This window comes from Electrona antarctica (assembly GCF_951216825.1).
Source record: "Electrona antarctica genome assembly, chromosome: 24".
NCBI classification, from domain to species: domain Eukaryota; kingdom Metazoa; phylum Chordata; class Actinopteri; order Myctophiformes; family Myctophidae; genus Electrona; species Electrona antarctica.
In genome coordinates this window covers 17,128,094-17,153,227 of record NC_136803.1, presented here as the reverse complement: position 1 = coordinate 17,153,227, position 25,134 = coordinate 17,128,094, and the positions used below count along the sequence as shown (strand labels likewise).

The 25,134-nt window shown below is 44.1% G+C and overlaps 1 protein-coding gene and 1 long non-coding RNA gene across 3 annotated transcripts in view; both read left to right on the top strand.

Annotated features, from left to right (window-relative positions):
- The window catches only part of LOC306917050 (cyclin-Y-like protein 1), a 10,115-nt gene extending 6,150 nt beyond the window's left edge, over positions 1-3,965 (top strand). Inside the window, exons 8-10 of the mRNA XM_079495171.1 lie at positions 1-9; positions 690-852; positions 3,585-3,965. The exon at positions 1-9 is cut by the window's left edge and continues 158 nt beyond it. Of these exons, the coding sequence (XP_079351297.1) occupies positions 1-9; positions 690-852; positions 3,585-3,701 (289 nt within the window). The 3' untranslated portion in view covers positions 3,702-3,965. The remainder of the gene's footprint in view (positions 10-689; positions 853-3,584) is intronic.
- Positions 3,966-7,059: 3,094 nt separating this feature from the next.
- LOC306917362 overlaps positions 7,060-25,134 on the top strand; it is a 92,189-nt gene continuing 74,114 nt past the window's right edge. The window contains exons 1-2 of one of the 2 annotated variants that reach the window (XR_013789156.1): positions 7,060-7,261; positions 7,929-8,179. This is a non-coding gene — a long non-coding RNA (uncharacterized lncRNA). Of the gene's footprint in view, positions 7,283-7,928; positions 8,180-25,134 lie in introns of both variants that reach the window. The other variant, XR_013789157.1, reaches the window with a different exon arrangement.

Sequence of the window (25,134 nt, the reverse complement as noted above, 5' to 3'; positions counted from 1 at the left end):
GGAGGACATGTGAGTGTCCCTCGTCCAGGGTTTGATTTGTAAAAGAATACATATATATTGTACGAAAAATAAGCCGATCTACAGGCTTACAACACTGTGAACTTGTAGATCTCTATTTAGGCTATTATTGAATTAAAAAAAAAGTAACATTTAACAAATTTTCAACAAAATTCAGCTGCCAGGATTAATGTGGTTAACGTATATTTTCAAATAAATTGATCAATTGTCATATTATCAAACATAATTATCAAACATATTAGACAGGCTTCATCCCACTTCCCAAAGCAAGTACATGCATTTAATTTAGTCTGCCCAGAAGCAGGGATAAAACCTATCCCAACTGGCAATAGAAATGAAGGATTAGAGGGGGGTATCAAAAGAAGAGGCATGGACTTCCTCCGACATTCCATCTCGCAAATGACCCTGCCCTTGTTCACCATGTGATGATGGTTGCTTTTGACCCTGAGATTGAAGTTGTTGAATTATTGAGCCCTGAAGAGAGAGACCTGCAGAGCAAATACCGGTAGGTGCAACAGCGTAGCAGAGTGATTAGAGTGACAGTTCAAACCTGGATAGGAATGCTAAATACTTACGATGCAAATGCGTTTAGCTCGAGCCTGCACACTCATTCTACGTCACCCTGGGATGTGACAGTGAGTCTCTCCGATCTCTGCCCCCTGCTTCCACAGGAATGAGATGGAGCGTCACTTCCTGGAGCTGCTCCAGTTTAACATCAACGTTCCGGCCAGCGTCTATGCCAAGTACTACTTTGACCTGCGCTCGCTGGCAGACGACAACAACCTCAGCTTCCCCTTGGAGCCGCTCAGCAACAAGCGGGCCCAGAAACTAGAGGCGAGTACATCTTCATGTCATTGACTGATACGTCAGCATAGTTTCAGGAGAATTTCTATGGCTGATATATGGCTGTTAAGCACTTAAACCAATACTAATGAATGTTTGCCTATTATTTATGACATTCCCAGAATAGGGACGCTAGGGTTCATGATTCTGAGTATACATCATCATTTTTCGACCGTGGTCGAGATCAAGGATTTCACAATGCCACGCCAGACTTGTCGGTCTTTCATTGCCATCCCCAGTTCCTGCTTACTGATGCATGTGTCCCTAGCGATGATATCAGGGAACGACAGTTTTCTACCTCTGGTCTGCTTTGAGGCAGGATTCCAGAGAAGAAGGGAAGATATATTGATCAGTCGATCAATATGGCCACGTTTTTCCGTGTTTTGCGCGTGTTTTTAAGGATATCTAATCTGCTGGTTGCATTAAAAAAAAAACACCATTTATTTCCCCTTAGGAACACTTTTTGAAGCTTCAAATTGTCATTTCTTTTGACAGTTTAAGCACATAATGATTAACAGAATATTTTCTAGACTAAAATTCTATTGAACTACAGCCAGTGCTGTTTTATTTCGTTAAAGAAGAAAAACAAAACAAGTTGGTTCCGTGATGTGCTGCTTAGATCAGATCTGAAGTATTTTAACAAGCCAGCTGTTGGATTTAGGCATTTATAAACAACCAGCTGCCTCGTAGGAAGGAAAGGGAAAGGATGGCATCATCTATAATGACCAGCCTTTGTAGTCCATTTGGAAAAATGCTTGTGTATCATAAGGTGTGTTTCAGCCTTTGACTGAATATTTGAGCGATTGAGTGAACCATTAGTGTTGTACAGCCTGTGCCCTGCGAGATACATGTAAATGGTAGAACCAAGTCATTTTAAACCCATTCAGGCCTGACGTCGAAATTTAAAAAAAATGTTTTCTAAATCATGACAATTTTCTGAAAGATTTGAGGCACATTTTAACGATTTTTCAAAAATAGCAGACCTACAAGTTCATAGCGCGCCACTCGGTGGCGCGCTATGAGCTTGTAGATCTGCTATTTTTCAATAGCTAAATTATAACATAATGTTTAAAACACCAAAAGGGGTTCCCGCCCAAAATGGGTTAATGTGATGAACACAAACAGCAGGAAGCGATTCGATGACTTTCCCAAGTATAAATACGATCACATGGAATAATTATACTGTACTATAAGACTCACATTCCTAATTCATGCTCCGTCGGTCGCATGGTGCCATGGCAGACCGAAAATAGCAGATCAGGAATACGCTTAAAGGTCATATATATTCAGTCTGCTATGCCGTCTTATGTCAAAGTCCAAATCGTCTCTGTCGGGTCATGGACACGTCATTATGTCCAAAACGGTTACTTTTCAGGATTCAAATAAAAAAATAGCGAAATAGCAGGTCTACAAGCTTCACGCAGCGTTTCGAGCTTGTAGATCTGCTAATTTTGATTCCTTTTTCTGATGCTGTAGTATGATCACGTACAAAACCCCCAAAATATAGTAGATAAGAGGTTTCTGCCCGACAGCAACAAAATCAGACTTAAAGGGGAAAACCACCCATTTTCAACATTTTACTATGTCATTAATATACCTTAGAGCTGTTCTGTGGAAATAATAAAAAAGGTCCCCCCATTCTGTGTTTCCTAGAACTGTAATTATGAAAAAAATCATTAACATGGTGAAACACATCTTGATGATGTCATCAAGATGTGTTTCACCATGTTAATGATTTTTTTCAGACCTCTAGTTCTAGGAAACACAGAATGGGGGAACTTTTTTATTATTTCCACACAACAGCTCTAAGGTATATTAATGACATGGTAAAATGTTGAAAATGAGTGGAATGCCCCTTTAATCCAGAGAACTAGACACATAGTGGCAAGGGGGTTCAGTGTCTGGCTGAAGCATCTGTTACGTTACGTACGTCATCTATTCCAGCAACAGGAGGGTCTGAATCACAAGTCAGACATGACGTGTCCACATGTTGCCAGAGAAAATCTCAGGCAAACCTGTAATAGGCTGGGCTGTAACGTACAGAAGTCTCTTGTTTATCTACGTAGGTCCGTACTTTGGTCAGTTCGTGTCGATCAAGCTTAACCATGTTTCGTGTCAATCAATCTTAACTATGTTTCAATTATTGTACACCAAAAGTTAGATATCTAGCTAATCATCTGGCTACTGCAGGACATGGTTCTTGATGTATTGACCATTGGGAAGACTAACCATGTTGCTATAATACACTGTAATATGACAGCAGTGTTCCTGGGGGTCTGGATGTTGCGGGGACCCCCCCCCCCCCCCCCCCGGGGACCCCCACACGGTAACTCTGTCATTTCTCGACCGTTTCGGACGCGGGGCGGCTGGCCAGAACCGGGCCGACCCACTGGGCGCGTTCCTGGGGGTCTGGATGTTGCGGGGACCCCCGGGGACCCCCACACGATACAGTTGCACCGCTCACTTCACACGGGTGTGATTTTGTAATTTCTTCAACTGTAGTGTATGATGATTTCCTTTTTTTTCCTTCATAGAAGCGTATATTTGTATGTCTTTAAATGTTCTGATGAATTGAAAATGGAGGACGCTGATGTAAACAAGTGCTTTTTCTGGTATATCCTTGTGGCAGATTTTGTATTGATCTGTGCTATCGTTTGAACTGTACCCGTTTCTGCAAACCGTGAATCAAATTTTAAATCGATCGATCGATCAATGTTTTTCAGGCCATCTCCAGGCTCTGCGAGGACAGGTACAAGGACCTAGGTAAAACAGCCATTCGGAGGTCCCTCAGCGCGGACAACCTGGTGGGCATCAGAAGTACCCACGCCGTGCTGTCTTGAATCCGCCGCTGCCATGATCCTACGTCAGGATACGTCCACCTGAACCGACGCGGGCAGACAGCAGAGCCGAGATGCACATGAAAGCACCTGTGTCAGGATGTGACGTCACACTCGTGCGCACACGGTCCACTGAAATGCGGGGTGTTTTTAAAAAAAAAGAAAAGAAAAAAAGAACAGGGTCATTTGAAGATCAGCCGTTTAAAAAAAAGGTTTTATTCCAAAACACTATCCCTTGAAAAGCGCTAAAGAAAATGGTAAAAGACTCAGTATATAAAAGTATTGATTTTGTCAACAAAGGGACGGACTTGTGTTACTATCATTTTTGAAAGCGCGCTATCACTTGTTTATTTTATTCTTATGACAGTCAGTATGAATAATCTCATGAGGTTGGGTGTCACATGAATTGGATGAAGTGTCTCATTTGGGAATTACACTCTTCCGGTTCAACATATGGACACGCTCTCTGGACTGTTGTCGCACAGCAGCTGCTAGAACATGCTCTCTGGAGCTTCCAAAGGGGGGCGGGGGTGGGGGGAGCAGGGGGGTCTAAGAACTACCCTGTGGTGTAGTTCCAACCATGGACAGAGAGTAGGCTCTTGTCTTTGCTTACTGTGTAGGCCCCTATAGCTGTGAAATGTGATGGGATTTCATTTAATTGAAATAAATTTCATTTGCTGTACTTTAAGTAATTGCTAATTAGAGACATGTGTCATGTGGGCAAAGTGTGTCTTGTCTTGTTCTGTTTGTGCGTAGGCACTCTCAGTATACACAGAATAGCTATGTCACAATCCACACTGTACCTCTCACAGTTTGAAAACGACGTTAACTTGTATTCTATACATTTTCTCATACATATGGCTGTATGGAATGTAACGGCTAACAATAAGCTATCTTGGCTTTCACCTGTCCTGGACAATGTATGTATGTATTGGAAAAAGCATGTGCTTTTCAGTGTTTCACTTGCTGTGGTAAAAGCACCACAAGGGGGCAGGCAAAAAATGAAAAATGAAAATCCGTAGGAGCCTCATTCATAAACATTTAAAGTTTCTTACATTTGTTCTCACCAGTCACTCGTTAATAAAAAGAAATGTCTTCCTATTAAGCAAATCATACACAGCCATAATAAATGTATACTTGTGCTTTGCAAGGGACGACATGAATGAACAAAAGAATGAAAATGCAGAACATTAGTCAGCAAAGCAGAGGTTTGATGAATGAGCCACACTTATCTGAGGCCAGAGCTAGCTGCTGTCCCTGGAGGAAGTTGATGATCACAGCATTTGCTTTGTCGTCCTTATGTCCTAAAAATGTAAGTTTAAAAACAGAACCCATGCTCTTCTCTTGGTCTGACTATAGGGTCTGTTCACGAATGTACATGGCCAGGCATGGATGCCACACAGCTTGGCGTCAGACAAAGAAATACCAAGTTAAGCCTCAGCTGCCTGCATGGGAGAGGAGGAGAGAGAACTGTGGATGTCAAATTGTTTTATCAATTTATGGAAAGGTGCTATTAGCTACACATATCAAGTATGATTGGTCTTGCTTCTTGTGGGTCCAACAAAGCATATGGACCTCTTCCGGTGGCTTGTCAAGTAGTGCTGAACCTGAAACAAGGAATGTCGGACATTTTAAACACAAATGTATTGGTTATGTGCACAAAGTTCAAATAGTTAATGTCCTGAATGCGTTTTGGTTTGCAGTCCAAAATAAGCAAGCAGCAAAAATAAACCTCTATAATGAAATAGAACGCAGAATGAAAAGGAAAGAGTAATAAAGAAAGAAGGATATTCAGTTTGAGATTTCCGTGGATGCTGTGTAACATTTTTACAAAATATAAAGGTTGTCTTCCTCAGCAGTGGTACTTTCTGATCTCCTGCTGTCAGTGGTGGAAAGTAACTAAGTAGGCTACATTTACTTAAGTAGGCCTACTGTACTGTACACTTTTGAGGTACTGTATTTGTGCTTTACTTAAATATTTTGTACTTCTACTCCACTACACTTGGATCAAATATTGTACTTTTATTCCACTATAATTATTTGAAAACGGTAGTTACTTAATTACTTACTTACTCACATACATTAACCACTTCGACCATTTGAAAATAGCTACAAGCTCACATTGTAGATCTGCTAGTTTCAAAATGTTTATTTTTGAAAACCTGAAATGAAACATTCTGCACAATGACTACTTTCTACTTTTGGTACTTGTATACATTTTGATACAAATATTTTTGTACATTTTAAATTCAGGACTTTGACCTGTAACGGGGTATAGTTCTACATTGCAGTATGTGGGTACTTTTTCCATCACTGCTTGCCGGGCCCTTGTTCCCGAAATCTTCTCCTGGGGGCCCTGCTATATCTGCTGCAAAGAGGCATGGGACTTTTTCTAAATGTATTCGGAAATTGAAAGGATGCCTGACAGTGATATGATGGTTTTTTATGAACATAACCAATGGAGATGATGAACACATGTTTTTTGTTTTGACCAGATTGATCGTCAACAAGCTGTAACAAGCCCTACTACGGTGTACGGTCATCTCGCGCGCACGCGCAGCTCGCGTGGAGCCCAAAAGGCGCTCACTTTGGTCAAGATTTTTTCTTAGGAATGAATGTGACTCCGGTCTGGCGAAAAGCTACCATGTTAACAGGTAAATATAAATATTCACGTGAATGTAGGGCTATTCGTGTCAATGTCTTACATTGTGTCATTATCATGCAGTGAATATATCACAACATTATCTATTCATAAACACATGTTTTGACTCTGTATGGTCGACGTCGACTCGGACAATTTCATAATTGTTTGTTTGTCCAGGCAGGCCTGACAATATTGTCGTAGCATTTATTATCATTGTTTGACGTTGTTCATGTAATGTTAAAAAGACAGACAAAAAAACTAAAGTTGAGTTAACAAAAAAGAAACCTGTAGGCCTATGCCTTCATTGCCTTAACCCTTAAAACGCCTTTATGGTTGATAAACTTGTCAAAATGTTGTTACTTGTAGCCTAGTAGTAGGCCTACTAGAAAGTAGAAAGAGGAGGTCATATATGTTCTATGAAAATTGGAAACACAGTACTGCAGTAAAGTAAAAAAAAAAATGCTTCAAAATTGTACTTAAGTACATTACTTGAGTAAACGTACTTAGTTACTTGTTTTCCCAGTCCACCAGTCCAGGACACAACCTGTATGTATTACCCATTTCTGACCACAAGGTGGGGATGCTGTTGCATGTATACGGGCTAGCTTGACTGCACTCACTGCAGGTGTGTGTGAGAGAGATTAAGCAGCACGTGTACTATTGCTGCGACACCTAGTATACCACGCACACGCGCACACACACTCTCTGGCTGAGCCATCTAGGCTGACTGGCGGCTGCTGCGATGCAGTCTGCCTGCATCATTATTACCAACAAACAGGACAGACAGTATTGTGGGGGGAAAAGGACAAACGGAAGACTCCCCCTCGCTCTCTTCTCTTTTCATCTGTCGTTGAATGAAGGCTGTACTGCGTACGTGGTCTGGAGAGTCTCTGGACTGGACTGGTGCAGAGCCTTGTCTGTGAGCCACACGTTACATAAGGTTCTTTTGTTAAACGCATATCCCCAACTGAATATTCAAACCGAAAAAAAGCTCCAATTTTAGAGACCCCCCCCCCCTCCCCCTTGAATCCCATTTCTTTTTTAAGACGGGATCTCCAAGGATATTTGGGCAGAAAGAACAGCCCTATTTAAAAGCCACTCTAGTCTTTGCTGCACACAAGTAGTACTTTAGTAGGCAGGCTACGTGCTAGCATAGCATGATAGGATAGGACCTTAGACTATACTCTAAGGATAGGACACGTGCCATCATTTATTTGGCATAGTGGCATGTTTAATCTTCTTTATTGTAAATCGCTCTGGATTAAGAGCGTCTGCTAAATGCCTAAATTATAAATTGTAAATTGTAATCTTTACATGTTTACACTTTATGATGAACTGAAAACGTGTAATGCGTTATGGTGTCGTCCAGTCACAGTTAACAGTCTTTGTATTGAGTTATGCTTGAAATGTACTGTAATTCTGCATACTATGTTAATACATACTTCAATCAATTACATTTTGCACCTGTACCAGACTTGACTGCAGCATTGTAGGCTATACCTGCACAGCACATGGCTGCTACTGTAATGTGACACTGACACTGTGTGTGTGTGTGTGTGTGTGTGTGTGTGTGTCATCCTGTGTAGAGGAGATCATTTGGTGTCAGTGCAGCTTCATTAATCTTCCGGGTGCCGCCATGGGACTCTCCTGAACTCCTCCTGAAGAGAGAACGCAGCGAGGGCCCCCCTGGGGAGCCCCCTCCGTTTACCCTCTCCACACACCTCGGGTCGCTCCTCAACATCAACAGCCGCCCTGCCACAACTAGACAAGTGCAATGTCAAGTGCTGCGACCGAACCGACCGGAATGCTGCTGTGAGCCTGCCAACTTCTGTAGCAGGTAATGCTGTGAAGTGCATGAGAGAGAGAGAGAGAGAGAGGAGAGAGAGAGAGAGAGAGAGAGGAGAGAGAGAGAGAGAGAGAGAGAGAGAGAGAGAGAGAGAGAGGAGAGAGAGAGAGAGAGGAGAGAGAGAGAGAGAGAGAGAGAGAGAGAGAGAGAGAGAGAGAGAGAGAGAGGAGAGAGAGAGAGAGAGAGAGAGAAAATGCACCATTTACCATTTTTTACACATAACGTGAATCCAGGATTCTGGTGGCCCTAAGCAAAAAACATAAATGTTTTAGGTTTTTATTTTTGTCCATGTGGCCCCTAGCGGTTGTGGCCCTGAGCGACAGCTTTATATTGCTTGTGGCAGCAGCAGCAGCCAGAAAGCATTCACTGCTTGAATCCGTGTTCAACCCAGGACTCCAGGAGGTTGTGGTTAAATGATTACCTGGCTGTTTGAGCCAGCGGGATGGCCCCCCCCCCCGCTCAAATAATCACTGAGTTAAACCGTGTCACAACATGTCTCACGACATGCTGAGTTAATTTCCACTGAGTAGTTGTTGTTGTTGTTTCTGTCTAAGTTTGTGGCTTAGCTTTGCCTGCGAGTCTGGATGCATTTGTTTGTTGAACATGATCCAAGCCCCTACGGTCGCATTGCTAAAGGTGTCCAACTCAACTTTGCCGTCCCACCGTTAAGACTGATGAGCTGGCACCGAATTGGCCCGGTCGACTTTCTCTTTCTCTCGGCTGCTGGTGAGTGATCCAGACCTTGTCTAACGCCCCTGGTTCCTGGCAGAGAGGTGCCAGCAGGGCAGGCTTTACACGCTCTGCCAATGTTCAGACATTCACGGGCGCAGACCGGTGGGCAAATGTTCCAAGCGAGTCGTGCCAAGTATACAGTACGTACTTTGACCTTTTGCGAGGATGGCTGCGACGAACGGAAAATGCTATCACCCAGTCACGTGCATGCTGGCCCACTAAAACAGTCTCTTGGTTGCTTGTAAACAAACGCATGGGCACATGCGCACATACATACATACATACATACATACATACATACATACATACATACATACATACATACATACATACATACTATTACATACATACATACAGCAGTTTTAGAGGACCACTTTTAGGCCAGTGCAACAGAGCATGCTTTTGCCTTTTTTTTTAAACCTTACCCATTTTAACCAAATACATACATACATACATACATACATACATACATACATACATACACGAGCACACACACACGTCATGCGCGTCCACCTGTGCTGCTGATAAGACAAGCCTTGATAACACTTTTTAAGTCCAGCCCTTACTTCAACTAGAGAACCTTGCAATTGTTTACTAAACAGTTTTCTCTGTGCTGAACACACCAACTGTACAACAGAGGATTATTATTGCACTCTGCAGCTCTCACGTCAGAGTCAAGCGCATGCGGCATGCAGCATGCAGCTCCAGGATCCTACTAGCATTATACTAGAACTGAGTCAGCGCAACACGCTACGTTGCCGTATTGTCTGGTTAAGATCGGCCCACTGTCCTTTTCACAACTGCTCTCATCATAATAAGACACCCAAAAATGCTTATATGTTATGTTCCCCCTCTATTTGCATTCGCACAGCAAATGCAGAAAGAAAATGCTGCCTCTGTCAAATCGAGGCGCATTCCTTTTCTCGCTGCGAGCTGAAGGTGCGTTTTGGTGTGATTGTGTACTGAGAATTGCTTTTCTATGGTTGGCAACATAGCACAGGCTGTGAAATGTGCACGCTATGAGCCAGGGCTGCAACAGTTCATCGAAGTATTCAATTTAATCGATTATGAAAACAAATAGTTTATAAGTTTATAAAATAATCTTCCCTATTGGGGCATATCTAAAAAATAAATTGTGAATATAGTCGATTTTCAGTCAACCTCATAATGTGTCGCAGTGTGAAATGTTGTGCGGCAAAATAATTGATTATTCAATTAATCAAAAAAGGCTAGAATAATCACAAAGTTAATAATCGATAGTTGAGCAGTCAAATGACCCTCTCTTGACGTCGGTGTGAACCGTTTGGTGGTCTTGTAGGTTGGTAGTATGTAACATTTGTGAGGTTATAATCTTATAACTTTACAACAGTGGTTCCCAAACTTTCATGTCAAGGACCTCCAAATTGACACTAATTAGCCTGCGGACCCCCATTTGAAAATACATGCCAAGGACCCCCCCATAAGAGAAGATGTTTACGGCTCTAGGGCCCCCAGTTTGACCTGAATTAGGCTACGGCCCCCTATTTATTTACTATCTCTGAGACCCCAATACATATTGTAAAATCAAACTTAATTTAATTGAGTGTACAAATGGAACCAATTGGACCCTAACGGGTCCATTTGTTTCCATTTGTACACTCTGAGTTGCCGACCCATAAGGGTCCACTTGGTTCCTAACTATAATCATTTAGCTGTGGACCCCCTGGAACTCCCTCAAGGACCCCACTTTGGGAACCACTGCTTTACAATATATACTTTGTTGACCCCCAGAGCAACTCCAAGGTCCTCACATTTCTTCCCCAATGTAGAGCAAATCTCTTCGCTGAAAATAGCCAATCTGCAATCTCATTGATGAGTCACAACACGATGCATTTGAGCTCGTAGATCGACTGTTTTTGTTAAATGTTTGCTTCCAGAATAGGGATTCTAGTGTTCATGTAGTTAAAGGACAATACTGACATCAGTACATGTCACTGTCTACTCACAACCACATAGCCATATCTTAAATATTTTGCACATAATCCTGTGTGAATAGATACCATAAATGGCTTTATATCTTTTAACGATTTTGTATTTGTTTTCTCCAGAAAAAATTGGCAGTGCACAAAGACCCGCACACCGTCAAAACATTGCCGATGCTATCTGAATAATTCAGTTGATAGTTTAAAAAAACATTTTTTTGGTATCAAAATCAGTTTACCGGTAACCACTTTAACCAAATTATATAATGCAGCCATTGAAAATAATAATTAAAAAAACCCTTAAAGTTCTTCTCTTATGGGGGTCCCTCCCTGGCACAAAATATTTTCAGGGGGGGGGGGGGGGTGTCTGCGGTCAAATACGTATTGAACATGGGGGTCCTTCTTGGCATGATGAAAAAGGTTTGAGCCGATGTTAGCAGTGGTTTGTTGGGGGTGCTCAGTGCAGTGTGATCGCGGTCCTCCTCCTCCTCAGGAAGCGCATCATTCAGTACAGTGGCTTGTGCTTTACGGCTGCTCTGTGCACTGTGATCAGCAGAAACATCAGTGTGATGATGACACGCTGAGCAGAACAAAACACTGCTTAATGGGCTGGAGGCTGCAGCCCGCAGGCTGAGCCAAGGTGTGTGTGTGTGTGTGTGTGCGCGTGTGTGTGTGTGTGTGTGTGCATGCGTGCGTGCGTGCGCGCGTGTGCGAGAGAGTGTGAAATAGGGACGGAATAAATGGATTCTGCACTACTTGCACATACTGTAGTTGCGTGAGGATGGACAGAGAGGTGTTTGAGGTCCCAAACATTCGTCATTATGTATGTGTCTCTTATATATATAATATGACAAATATTTTTTTAACTGGCACATTTTATGAATATGAAGATAAAGCATCTACCTGCTATCTCCTCACACACACACACGTACACAAACGCACACGCGCAAGATGCTACCATCTCGCGCACGGCGCACACATTTTCTCGCTCCATTGACTCCATTCTTGTCTCTCTCTAAAAACGCAATTACGGATTCTATGATGGGAGGCGGTCGGAGGTTGTATGCAGATGATCAGATTTGAGATGCACGTCAGGCAGTCGGAGAAGCATGCAGCGTTGAAACCGTTTTTTTTCCCCCCCTCCACGTTGGAACTGAACGCCGGTTGTATTAATCTAGAAATAATAGTTCCACCGCAGTGTGTGTGTGTGTGTGTGTGTGTGTGTGACTGTGTGTGACTGTGTGTGTGTGTGTGTGACTGTGACAGACAGTCATGCACCTCCGGGCTGGGTGCCGCAGCGCGGTCGGCGATCGTATTGACCTGAGGAAGATCCTACCAGATCGGAACCGTCGTTGTCTTGGTAAAGTGAATTACTACCACACGGTTTGGCATCCTCTAGGCTTTTCATTTGTTCCTATGCGGTCCTAGCAGCAACAGCAGAGCGATGGACACTATGCCAGCGCATTGCTAGCTTGCACTCTAGCCATGACACTAGGGCAGTGGTGGGAAGTAACTAAGTACATTTACTCAAGCGCTATACAATTCGAGGTACTTTTCCTCTAATTTTTATACTTTATATGTACTCCATGACACATCATGGAGGCAATACTGTACTTCTTTCTCCACTACAATTATTTCACAGCTTTAGTTTACTTTACAGATTTAGATTATTATACGAAGAAAAGGAATACTTTGTTTGACCCTTATAATATTGAATGCAGGACTTTTACACGTATCGGAATATGTTCACATAATTCAGTACCGTTTTACTTAACCCATTTTGGGGCCGGAACCCCTTTTGGTCTTAGCATTATGTTATGCTTTAGCTATTGAAAAATAGCAGATCTACAAGCAACTTGTAGGTCTGCTATTTTTGAAAAATCAAAGAACGACTGACATAGAAACATAGCTTTTTCAGAAAACTGTCAGTATGCCGAACACATTTTTAGAATCTGATCTCAGGTCAAAACTAAGAAACCTGACTATTTTTACCACCACAGGACAAGGGTTGATTGTGATGCCTGCCTGGCATACATTTAGGAATGACCATTACTGCATGTGACTTGTGTGTAGATAGGTTTACACTTGAACAAGTTCTGGCACCCAATGTCAATCTGATTTACTGGCAGCACAAATCTGATGTTTGTCCTATCCAGATTGGAATGGACAACAGATGTTTGCTAATCGGGAGATTAGAACCACATTCCTATAGGTGATTTGAAATACAATTCTATACATCAAAAATAGCTGATCTACAAGCGTGTATTGCACCGCGATGCATTCATTGTGAGGCTGTAAGTAGCCTTGCCGAGCCATGAGGCCCATAGGGCAGGAGCCTATCTCCTGTTTCTGTAGCGTGAGGCTGCGGCAGCTTGATGTACAAGTACACCCCCTGGACATGACGCTAGTATGTCGCAGGGACTTACCTCCAATCCAACCCTTGATGCCGAGTGTCAAGCAGGGAGGCACTGGGTCCCATTTTTTTAGAGTCTTTGGTATGACCCGGCCCGGGGATCGAACCCCGACCTCCCAGTCTCAGGGCGGACACCCTAACCACAAGGCCACTGAGCTGGTGGTGTGAGGCTGTAGATCTTCTATTTTCGGCAAGTGACACCATCATGCAGCAGACTATGAGTTAAGCATACGTGTAGGCCTACTGTATGTCTATGCAATAGCAACCAATGCAGATTATGGGTGGGTTCAATTTATCGGCAATAATCGTATCGTAATCCTTGCCGATAATCGTATTTTATCATATCGTTTGTCTGACAGTTACGGTATATATGATTTTAAAATGTTATTTATTTAAATTTCTTCTTTAAAAGAAAATAAGTTATCCACTACGTTTTTCAAATTGATTTGGAAACTTTAAAATGTCTGACAATATATTTGTCACAACATCGGCAATCGGTGGTCTAGGACTCTGTATCGTGATATGTATATCGATCGTGAGGTTGTTGGCAATACCCAGCCCTAATTGGTCATTATGTGGAATCAACATACAAGCGATATATCAATAATAATAGTATTGTTTCGTGGCCTGTTTCGTGGCCTCTTTATCGTGATTCGTGATACATATCTATCGTGAGGTTGCAGGCAATTCCTACCGCTAATGAGTGGTGGCAGGGGTAGAGTAGCCGGTAAAACGGCAGGATGAGAAAACCGTGAGGTTCCCAGTTCGAACCCGGGCTCCCCCAAGTGTCCTTGAGCAAGACACTGAATCCCCTAACTGCTCCTGATGGGTCTGTAACTCTGAGGGGCGATTCACACTATGGTCCCGGGTTCGCACTCGGGACCACTTGGTAGATGTTGTGGTAGTGTGAATGATGCGTACCGTTCCCGGGAGCGGATCGCCCAAACGTCCCCGGGACCGCATGAGGGGCGGGTCTCTGGACTGTTGAAGTGTATTCAGATACGGATCGTTCCAATGTGAATGCATGCGTGCCTAAAGAAGGAAGTGGAGTTTTTTTTTAGAACGTGACATGATCTCTAGTCGACGAGCCAAGCGTCAACAAAAAAAACACACAGACGCTGCACGATGCGTAACACCAGCGCATTTCTCAACGCCGCCCGTCTCCTTTTGAATCTGCGTATACGCGCAGCACCGCAGTACGCGCTGATCTTATTCTGCGGACTACACGTGGCTCTTGGGCTTTGCTTGGCATAGTTTCCAAAGTAAAACAAAATAATAATAATGCTAAAGTAGAATCCATAGCAAACTAATATCAAACACGACACTGGAGCACAGAACTGACTGACACAGTGAATAGCAGGCAGGCTGACAGTGAAGTAGTATAACGGCAAAGGGCGAAAGAGGCAATGCAATGCAGTGTGTCTGGATTTATTGGAGACAATGTCGCAGAGTTGATGGTCAGTGTCCGTGCGTGCCAGCCATCAAGCACACAGCCAGGAGGATTAAAGTGTGTTATGCAAGTGTACCCGGGTGCGCTGTTGAATCTCGGGCAATGTGAATCATGGCCATCGGGGACCAGGCAACCATCGGGGACCAGGCAACCATCGGAAACGGTTCCAATGAAACGGATTCAGTCCGTCTCAGTGTGAATTGCCTATGAGAGTGTACAAATGGACCCTAACGGGTCCATTTGGTTCCATTTGTACACTCTCAGAGTTAAATTAACATTGATTTTACAATATATATTGGGGGTCCCAGAGCTAGAAATGGCATTAAATGGGGGTCCGTAGACTGAAGCATGTCAAACTGGGCGTCCTTGAAATTAAATGGGTTGAGAATCACTGCTAGAGCCGTGAAAAATCTTCTGTTATGGGGGACCTTGGGCATATCTTTTCAAATCGTGGTCCGTGGGCTAATTAGTGTCAATTTGGGGGTCCTCCTTGACGTGAAAAAGTTTGGGAACCACCGCTGTAGACCCCTTTACACCGACCGTAAATCTAGAGCATGTTCTGTGGCCACTGCATGTATGGTGACCTTCATGGGCGAGTGAGTGCAGGACAGAGAGACTGATGCCTCCTCAGCCAGGACACAGTAATAAAGCTAATGGAGGTGAATGGAGGGCTAAAGGACATGAGTGGGGGATGGAGGAGGACCATGAAGACAGACCAACAACAGCCATAGGTTGACCGTCCAATCCATATACACGCACGCACGTATGCACGCACGCACGCAAGCACGCATACACCGTCACTCACACATCTGGAGCTATAACACTACCGGATTAGATAGTGTGTGTATTAACCATGTGAAGAAGAACTGTGAGCATGCACCTCTATCCTGGTCACATCATAATGGGGGAGCATTCCGTAAGAATGATTGGATGAACATTAGGAAGGTACGAAGTATATTAAAGTTTAAGTGCTGAATGTATTTTAACCCACTTTTGGTGTTTTAAACATTGTTATAATTTAGCTATTGAAAAATAGCAGATCTACAAGCTCATAGCGCGCCACCGAGTGGCGCGCTAAGAGCTTGTAGGTCTGCTATTTTTGAAAAATCGTGAAAATATTTATTTCAGAAAACTGGAGGATTTAGAAGATTTTTTTTAAATTTTGAGGTCAGGCCTGAATCGTCATCTCTCATTCTTTAAAAAGAGATCAGACTTGAACATTCCCATTTTGCTCTCTCTCTCTCTGTCTCATATTGCCTTGTTCTCTTTCATTCTCTCCCTCTCCCTTCTTGCGTCCATAGACCCATGCACTGTAAAATCCTCAGTGTTCATTTTACTCTCCGAGGGTGTACGAGTGTACACGCTTTGTGCACGCTTGGTTACGAATGGATAAAAGAGCACCGATTCTTTACTGTGTGTGCATATAATCCTCCTCTTGTACGAGTCTTTTGAATCTCTCTCTCTGCTTTTTAATCAGGATAATTAGGTTTAGTCGTCTCCCTCGCCGTCCCCTCACTGACGGAAAATGGAAGTGTGTGCGCTAAAGAATATGGCTATTATGAAGGGGAGGCGAGTATCCACGAATCTTATCCAAAACCTACTTTGTGATGAAGAGGAGGAGGAGGAGCGTGATGTTTGGGGAGCTTAGGCGACAAAACGAGGCCTCGCGGCTTCACGGTCTGCCATGCGTCAGTATTGTCCCAAGCCAACCAAAAAAAATAAAGAACTTTCTGTGCAAAACATTCGCAGATGTGTGTGAAAAACAGGAACGCGCGCCGCGCGCGCCCAGACAGATCATTCCTGTTCCTGTTTTAGCAGAGCTAAAATGGCGAGCGCCTCTTTGTGTGCCATTTGCGTGCCATTTGCCGCGTGTCTCTCCCACCGATTTTTCTCTTTTGCACCGTTGCCACGTTCCAAGCATCCTTAGTAGGTCACTCACCACCACCAGCCCTGGATCTTATTTAACAGAGAGACAAACCAGGCGCAGGCGCATAAGGGATGCTCGCCATGTCTGAACTAAATCAAGGGTATAGAAAAACAAACATGTTAGAATATTTATACATATCTGAGTGGGTTCTTTGTTGTTGTTGTTGTTGTTTTTCTTCATTTCACCCCCCCCCACCCAACCCCCCCCACATCTTTCTTTGCTTTCGATGCCGAACGCCGTCTCGGCTCAGCCAGGCACCCCTTCCTCCTCCCGCAGTGGCAGCAGTTAACAGGATTAGGCACGGCTTACATAAACATCTCCCATGGCAACAGAGTGTCGGCGCCAAGGCAACGAACGGCAGGGAGGAGAGAAGGTAGAGGCTGCGAACCCCAACCGACGGGAAACAACGCTGGGTTCGGGTCAGCCGCATGTCAGCCAGCCATGATGCAGCGACGATGCAAGGCTGTGTGGCGCGCCGTGGAACCGCAATAACAGTGGTGGGAAATAGTAGTCAAATGTTCTACTTAAGTAAAAGTATAAATACTGCAATGTAGACATGGAATTCAAAATGTGCTTGAGTAAAAAGTACGAAAGTATTGGGGTCAAAATGTACTTAAAGTACCAAAAGTAAAAGTACTCATTATGCAGAAGGTCCCATTTCGAGTTTTCAAATGTGTAAAAAAATCCTTTGAAAATAGCTGATCCGCACCGCGACGCATTGTGAGCTTGTAGATCGGCTATTTTCAAATGGCTGAAATTAAGTGGTTACTGTATATTAACCCAAATCTACAATCTAACTAGTAACTAAAGTTTTCAAATAAATGTAGTGGAGTAAATGCACAATATTTTTCTATGAGATGTAGTGAAGCAGAAGTACAAGTATTGGAAATTGGATTTACTCAAGTGAAGTACAAATACCTCAAAATTGTGCTTAAGTACATTACTTAAGTACATTTACTTCCACGCTACAGCATGTTAGTCAGCCCAGCTATGATGCAAGGCTGTGGCCCATGGAACCGCAATAAGCATTATACCGTTATCACTAAGAAATCACTAAGAAAACCATCGATAGTTGGTCGCAGTATTATACTGCGACCAACTATCGATCGTTTTCTTAGTGATTCATCTTATCGATGACTTTTTAGAGCAATCGAAAAGTCGAAAGACTAAATCGACTAAATCGATTAACCGCCTATAGGCGTTGTTTTATACTTTGTCACACGACGTGCTGCGATGCAACAAACGTGGCCGTTGGTGCTGGAGCAGCCGTTGGTGCTGGAGTAACAAACGTGGCGCAGCAGGCAGCCGTTGGTGCTGGAGTAACAAACGTGGCGCAGCAGGCAGCCGTTGGTGCTGGAGTGCCAGCAGTGCCATCGGCTCGGCTCTTGAGGCAGACTGTTGGCTCAAGTTCTGCCGTCTGCACGTCTAAAGCGCTACAAATGCGTATAGAAAATAAAGCAGATGCCCACACACACACACACACACACACACACACACACACACACTTCTGTCTGCCTTTGCAGTAGTGTAAATACATTCTACTGAAAACCAAATTAGTCGAAGTATAGCTTGCCGCTTAGCAGAAATAGACCATCAAAGATGACACTGTTTTTGTTAGGCGGGAGTCGACAGACTCTTCTGTAGCGTTCACAGATTGTGGAAGAGTCTGACATTTTGACCCCAATACTTTCGTACTTTTTACTCAAGCACATTTTGAATTCCATTTCTACATTGCAGTATTTATACTTTTACTTAAGTAGAACATTTGACTACTATTTCCCACCAGTGTTATTGCGTTTCCATGGCGCGCCACACAGCCTTGCATCGTGGCTTCATCATGGCTGGCAAGGTTGTACCCCAGTGCACAACTCAACTCATTTAATAAACATGACTTAGCTTACAGATAACATACAATACAAATAAACGGTTGAGACGAATAGAGTAACAGTCTAAGTCCATTATTTATTCTGACTCGTCCCCGAAAAGGCCTAGCTGTCCTGATCCCTTATCCATAATTTATACATTATGGATAATTAGTGTGGACTTAGACCGTTATCCGTCTCAACTGCTCATTAAATACCCCCCCCCCCCCCCCCCCCCATACACACACACACACACAAATCTAGGTGGATGAGTACCAATCTGATTTTTAGACAAGTGACCATTTTGTCAGTGACACACTTGAGATGACCAGGAGAGATGAGAAATAAGAAGTAATATTACAATTGATTGTCATTATTTTCAGAGACTTTGGCCTCCTGAGAGATTTGAGTTAGCTTCTTCTCTGTGCTGCGCCCTGCAAAATAGTTTCAACACCTCAGTAGAGTCTCCACTACAGCTTCCATTTTCTTTCCTCCACACAGTAGCTAACATTATGAGCATGATAAAGCCTATCTTGGTGTGCATGCACTAGAGCTGACATCTGTGGATGTGGCATTCCTGGTGCGTCAGCAATATTCCATTGACAATGTACAAGGCTGATTAATGACATCCATATCTAACAACCAAACAAATATTATGGCCCTATCTTATGGTCTTCGTGCAGAGCGCTAGTCGTTGATCTACTGCTGCAAACCTAAAAATGTCTCCTTGAATGAAAAGTGACATTCACAGAGTACGAATAAATGCTGACGCTCTGGAGGCCCCGAATTTAGGTTTTACAGCCAAAAACAGGTTGTGACTTAAAGGTATATTCAGTGATTTTACTTAATTCAAATATCACTTATTTTTTCTTTTTTTCTGGATAATCCTCCCTACTATAGAGTGTGCTGACCATATAAGGAGTTCCTCCCTGTCCCCAGTGAGCCCCTGGGGTCAAAAAACCCTAGTTTCAGTTTTGGTGGCGGGTGGCAAAGCCGTCATCGAATCAGGATGAGAGGGGCCTTCCTCCAATCATGATCGACTGGGGGCGGGCCTTGGTGCACATGCTGTTGGCCTGTTGCACTTCCCCCCACTGTAGAGCGTGCATGTGCACATTTTGTTACCGGGGCGGACTGGGTGGTTTTCCAAATCACCCAAATCACTGAATGCTCCTTTAAGCACCTAGGTTACCTCGGTACTGCCGTTGCCCCACATTGTGTGTGTGTGTCGGTGTGTGCGACTGCGTGCGTGCGTGCGCACAGTGTGCGTGTACACTATGTATGCAGGTTTTGTGGCCTGCCGTTGTGGTGTCAGTTTGGCATTGATGGTTGAAGTGTGCTCCCATTGGATATAGTAGACCTTTAGCACGCTTCATTTCCCACTAGACCCCCGAGAGAGACCACATTGCTCAATGTCTTTCATGGCCAACGCTCCGAAGGAGACGAGAGTGGAGCTCTCCCTCGCACACACACACACACACACAGTCCCACACGCACTCGCACTCTCTCTCGTTCCCATAGTCCCGTGCCAACTATGCAGTTTGCCTTCACGACTAGAAAAGGTGGCTAATAATTCTACAGGAATGATTGTAGGCACTAGGCAGCAATATAACCTGCATCAGCCATGCTTATAATCTTCTAGCCCGATCTCACCCAAACGCGGTGAAATGGGCACGGATTGGAAATTCCGTACATACACGCCTAGAAATCTCTAAATTTTTTACATATTACACTACTACTGTTTTTTTTAAGACTTGCTTTTTATGCCTTTATTGATAGGGAACAGTACAGTAGTCAGACAGGAAAGGGGGAGAGAGATGGGGAGTGACACGCGGCAAAGGCCGTCGGGCTCGGGAGTCGAACCCGCGGCACGCCGTCCAGCTGGCTTGGTAGCCTATGGTGCCCCAGACGGTTGAGCTAACCGTCCGGGGCCACACTACTACTGTTTTGACCGACGGTGGCGTGGCTTTCACTAGTATTTTCTTCACTAGTCCGATCCAGAAGAACACAGTTTGCTGGCCACTGCTACAGAGCTGATCATGAGGTTATATCTACCCTTCTTCTCTGGAGTCCTGCCTCAAAGCAGACGAGAGGTACAAAACTGTCGTTCCCTGATGTCATCGCTAGGGACACATGCATCAGTAGGCAGGGACTGGGGATGCCAATGAAGGACCGGGAAATCTGGCGTGGCATTGTGAAATCCATGATTTCGACCGCGGTCGAAAAATGATGATGATTCACTAGTATAAAGGGTATGCGCATGCATAAAGTGAGTGGCAAAGTGAGTTTAATGTCATTTAACGTTTAATGCAATCATGTATGGGCTGTCAAGGCCAGAAAAGTAGTTTTTTGCCACTCAGTAGGCGTTCCCGCATAACTTCTGGGTAAGATGATGATGTCACGTGCATACCCTCTATTGTATGTACGGAATTGCCAATCCGTGTTCCGGGTTTGACATTATTTACGATTCTGTGCTATCGGGTTACAACTCGGACGGGGCTGAGTCGGCTGTAGCGAACTTCGCAACTTTCGACACGGCAACTTGTGCGCTTTAGCGCGCTCTGCGGTGTCTCTCGTGGCTCAAGTTCGGTGGAGATGGCGCCCCTCCGTCGCGGGCTATTCTCTTTATTCAGACCGCAGCCATCTTGCCAGCAAGGTGATACCTAGGTGACACTTCCCATAGAGAGCCCATTCATCCAAACTCTAATTATATTAAACACCGTCAAACATTGCAGCTGTAGGGAAAGCTTGAATTATCCTCTTTCAATCTGTAAAGTTTTTGTTTAATAAAAATCCACCGTAGACATTTTATGAGATACTTCCTGTCAAGAAATTCCCCCTCTCTCTCATTAGCAGGCAACAGTGCAGCACTATCTCTCTCTCTGTTTCTGACAACAGTGCCACTTTTGCCCCTACTGGTACTCATAGTCACACACATAGGTTAACACACAGTCACATAGGTTAACACGGAGTGGAGTGGTTGCATCACTCAAAAAATCATCTCCAAGGAATTTCTTGACAGGAAGTAGCTCATAAAATGTCTACGGTGGATTTTTATGAAACAAACACTTTACAGATTGAAAGGGGATAATTCAAGCTTTCCCTACAGCTGCAATGTTGGTGATTTTGACGTTGTTTAATATACTTAGAGAGGTCTTTTCTGTTTGGATGAATGGGCTGTCTATGGGAAGTGTCACCTAGGTTTCACCTTGCTGGCAAGATGGCTGCGGTCAGAATATAGAGTTACGTTGCAGCACACACTCACTCACACACACACACACACACACACACACACACACACACACACACACACACACACACACACACACACACTGTGAAGGCCGTAGACTACAATGCGCCATTGGACTGGCCCCATGAAGTGAACGGAGTTGGCGTAACTCGGCAAAGTGGTGACGATTTTGACGTAGGCTGGTGGTCTTGCACAAGAATGTGTTCTTTCATAAAAATGGGTATTGTACTGTAGATATGACAGTTGCATGGATGCAAAGTAGTGGTTGATGTCTGGACAGGCATGCTGTTGGTGTTGTGCATGGTGAGATGTGTGCAAACGGTGTGGTTTGGTAGGAGAAGGCATGCTGTTGGTGTTGTGCATGGTGAGATGTGTGCAAACGGTGTGGTTTGGTAGGAGAAGGCGGACAAAGGATGGGGTGTTGCGCTGGCTATTAGTGTGGCAGGATTGGGAGGATTTCAGTGGAATATGTACGGAACTTGAGGTTTTCTAGGCGTGTATGTACGGAATTGCCAGTCTGTGCTATTTCACCGTGTTTGGGTGAGACAGGGCTGAATCTTCAAAGACAAATACACTGGTACTGTTGTGTTAAAAATGATCTGTAATTGGCCACTGACCTCCATCTGAAAATATGTTATTCCAGGAACCCCTCAGAAGCAAAGGTTTGAGTTAAAAACGTTCGCTCTGAAAGAATATATTTGCGCCACATTTTCTAGATTTTTCAAAAATAGCAGATCTACAAGCTCATAGCACGGCACTTGGTGCCACGCTACGAGCTTGTAGATCTGCTATTTTTCAATAGCTAAAGTATAACATAATGCTTATAACACCAAAAAGGGTTCCCGCCCTGAATGGGTTAAGTGAATAGAATCAAAGCAGATAGTGGCTCAAATACAAAAAAATTACTGTAATCATTAAATACATTGTCATTCAGTTGGCAACATAACTGCATCATATATGTTTCATGTATGTATGTTTCATTCTAATTTCTTTCTTGTCATCTTTTCTCTTACATATAGGAGCTGTGGCATAAACAGCTGTGACCATATTGTTTCATACTTTTAACAGGAATATTTAGATTTTGCGTTTGTTTACATATTTTGTCATTGGTTACAGAACCTACCTGAATAATTGAGTCGCTGATCGCTACTAGGAACCAAATGTGACCCTTACAGGTCTGTTACTCCAGCATTTTTTCAGAGTAAACGAGGGTCCCAGAGGGTCCAGAAACTATAACTGTCTGCTCAGTACCGGCTGTGACCCCATGGCTGTGGTGGCAAGGAATTTTAGTCAAATATGAAAGACTAGACTACAATTCTAGAAATGTTAATTTCATCACTCCGTATCTCTTAAAGGTCATTGCAGTATGTTGTTAAATATGTTTTCAACCACATGAGCCCTAGCACCCCTATACTCTTCTCATCCTAGTGGGAACATTCGGCCAAAACACTCCTTCAACATTCTGCAAAAAAAAAGAGCAGATTTTATAGGCAAATTGGTGCATTGGGAACTTGTAGATCGGCTCGTAGATTGCCTGTTTGCAAAACCGTAATAGCGGGTTGCTGGCAATCTGATGTCTCTCTCTGTGTCGCTGATTGTGTCTCTCGTGCGTCTCTCTTTCTGTGTCTACTTTGTCTTTCTCTCTCTGCCTGTCTCTATTTCTGTCTCCATCTCTGTCACTCGGCCTCCCTCTGTCTCTCTCTCCCTTTCTTTCTCTGTCTCTCTTCTCTGCTTGCTTCTGTCTCTGTCTCCCCTTTTCCTCTGCCTCTTGAGTTGGATAAGAAGTTCAGAATGGGTGGAGGGTGCAGGGTGCTCAAACCCCCACCCTTTTTTGTATGTGTAGTTTTTTTTAATAGATGTTCTTATTTGCCTTAAGAAGCAGGATGACTGCAGCATCTCTGCCGGGATTGAATATCACTCACTACGACAATGAACGTATTCATCCTCGTGCACGGGCTCGTGCGCTCCACACGTATTTCCCTCATCCTCGCCTCTTGCAGATAAGCGATCAGAGAGAGAGAGAGAGAGAGAGAGAGAGAGCGTGCAGTGAGAGCGGCCGTGCACCGGTCCTTCGTTCGGCATCATTAACCCGCAGCATAATGCAATACCTGCGTTTGGCATAAGAACTCGTTTTTTGGGAAAACGCTCGGCTGCAGAAAGGGGGTAGGTGGTGGTGGTGGTGGTGGGGTTCGCATGGATCGGGAAACAATGATGTTTTTTTGGCTCTGCAACGCATAAAGTCTCTCCTATAACGGTGGTCTCTCTCTCCCCCTCTTCAGCCTCCGTGGACGCTGCAGAGTAATTGGTAGGATTACGGCGTTTTCTCGTGAGAGCTTTATTTTTTTTCTCTCTTCTCTCACTCTGTTTTCAACCTCGTCTTCTTCTACCCCCCCCCCCCCACCCCCACCCCACTCCTCCTCCCGCCCCCCTTCCAAACTCAACCGTCTGAAGTGTATATTCAGCGATTCATGCATAACTCAAGCTCTCTCTCTCTCAATCTCTCTCCCTCTCTTTCCTGTTCTCTCCGTTTTCTCTGTTATCCGCCACGTTCCGTCGCCTCCTCCTCAGTCCATCGGCCAGCAGCAGCAGCAGCAGCGCCGCAATTTAGCCCCCCGCTCGTTATGGCGATGATGTCACAGTGCTGAGCGTTGCTCTAACCCACTTAGACCGGAGAACCGATTCTACAAAATGTCTTCTAAATCATCAAGACAGTTTTCAGGTGCTCAACCTTTTTCACGTCAAGGACCCCCCAGAATTAACTGTATTTGGCCGCAGACCCCCCATCTGAAAATATGTTGTTATTATAGGTAAAAACGTTCAAAGATTTGTGCCACATTTTCACGATTTTTGCAAAAATAGCAGATCTACAAGCTCAGAGCTTGAGCTATGAGCTTGAGATATTTTTCAATAGCCAAAGTATGCCATAATGCTTAAAAAAATCACACCCGTGTGAACTGAGTGGTGCAACTACACATTTATTGTTACTGTACATTAGAACTACATGATGTCAGTGACGTCACATACTAACCATAGCAACCATGCTCACCCGTACAGGCACAAACACACACGGGTACTAACAAAGCCAGTTGTTGGAGTGGTTTGCACCACTCAAAAAAACACCAAAGGGGGTTCCTTCCCGGCCTGAATGGGCTAACCGAGGATGAACAATCGAGCTGGACTGGATTTCTCACATACCCCAACCCTCCCACCCCCCCCTCTTACTGTACAGCGCTCGCCTCAGCGGGCAGAATTCAAATCTTGCGGTGCTGATCAGTGATAAATGTGTACAATCAGTCCCGAGTAAGGGGGGGAGGGGGGGAAGGGGGGGCACATCCCCTTTCACTATTGATTCGT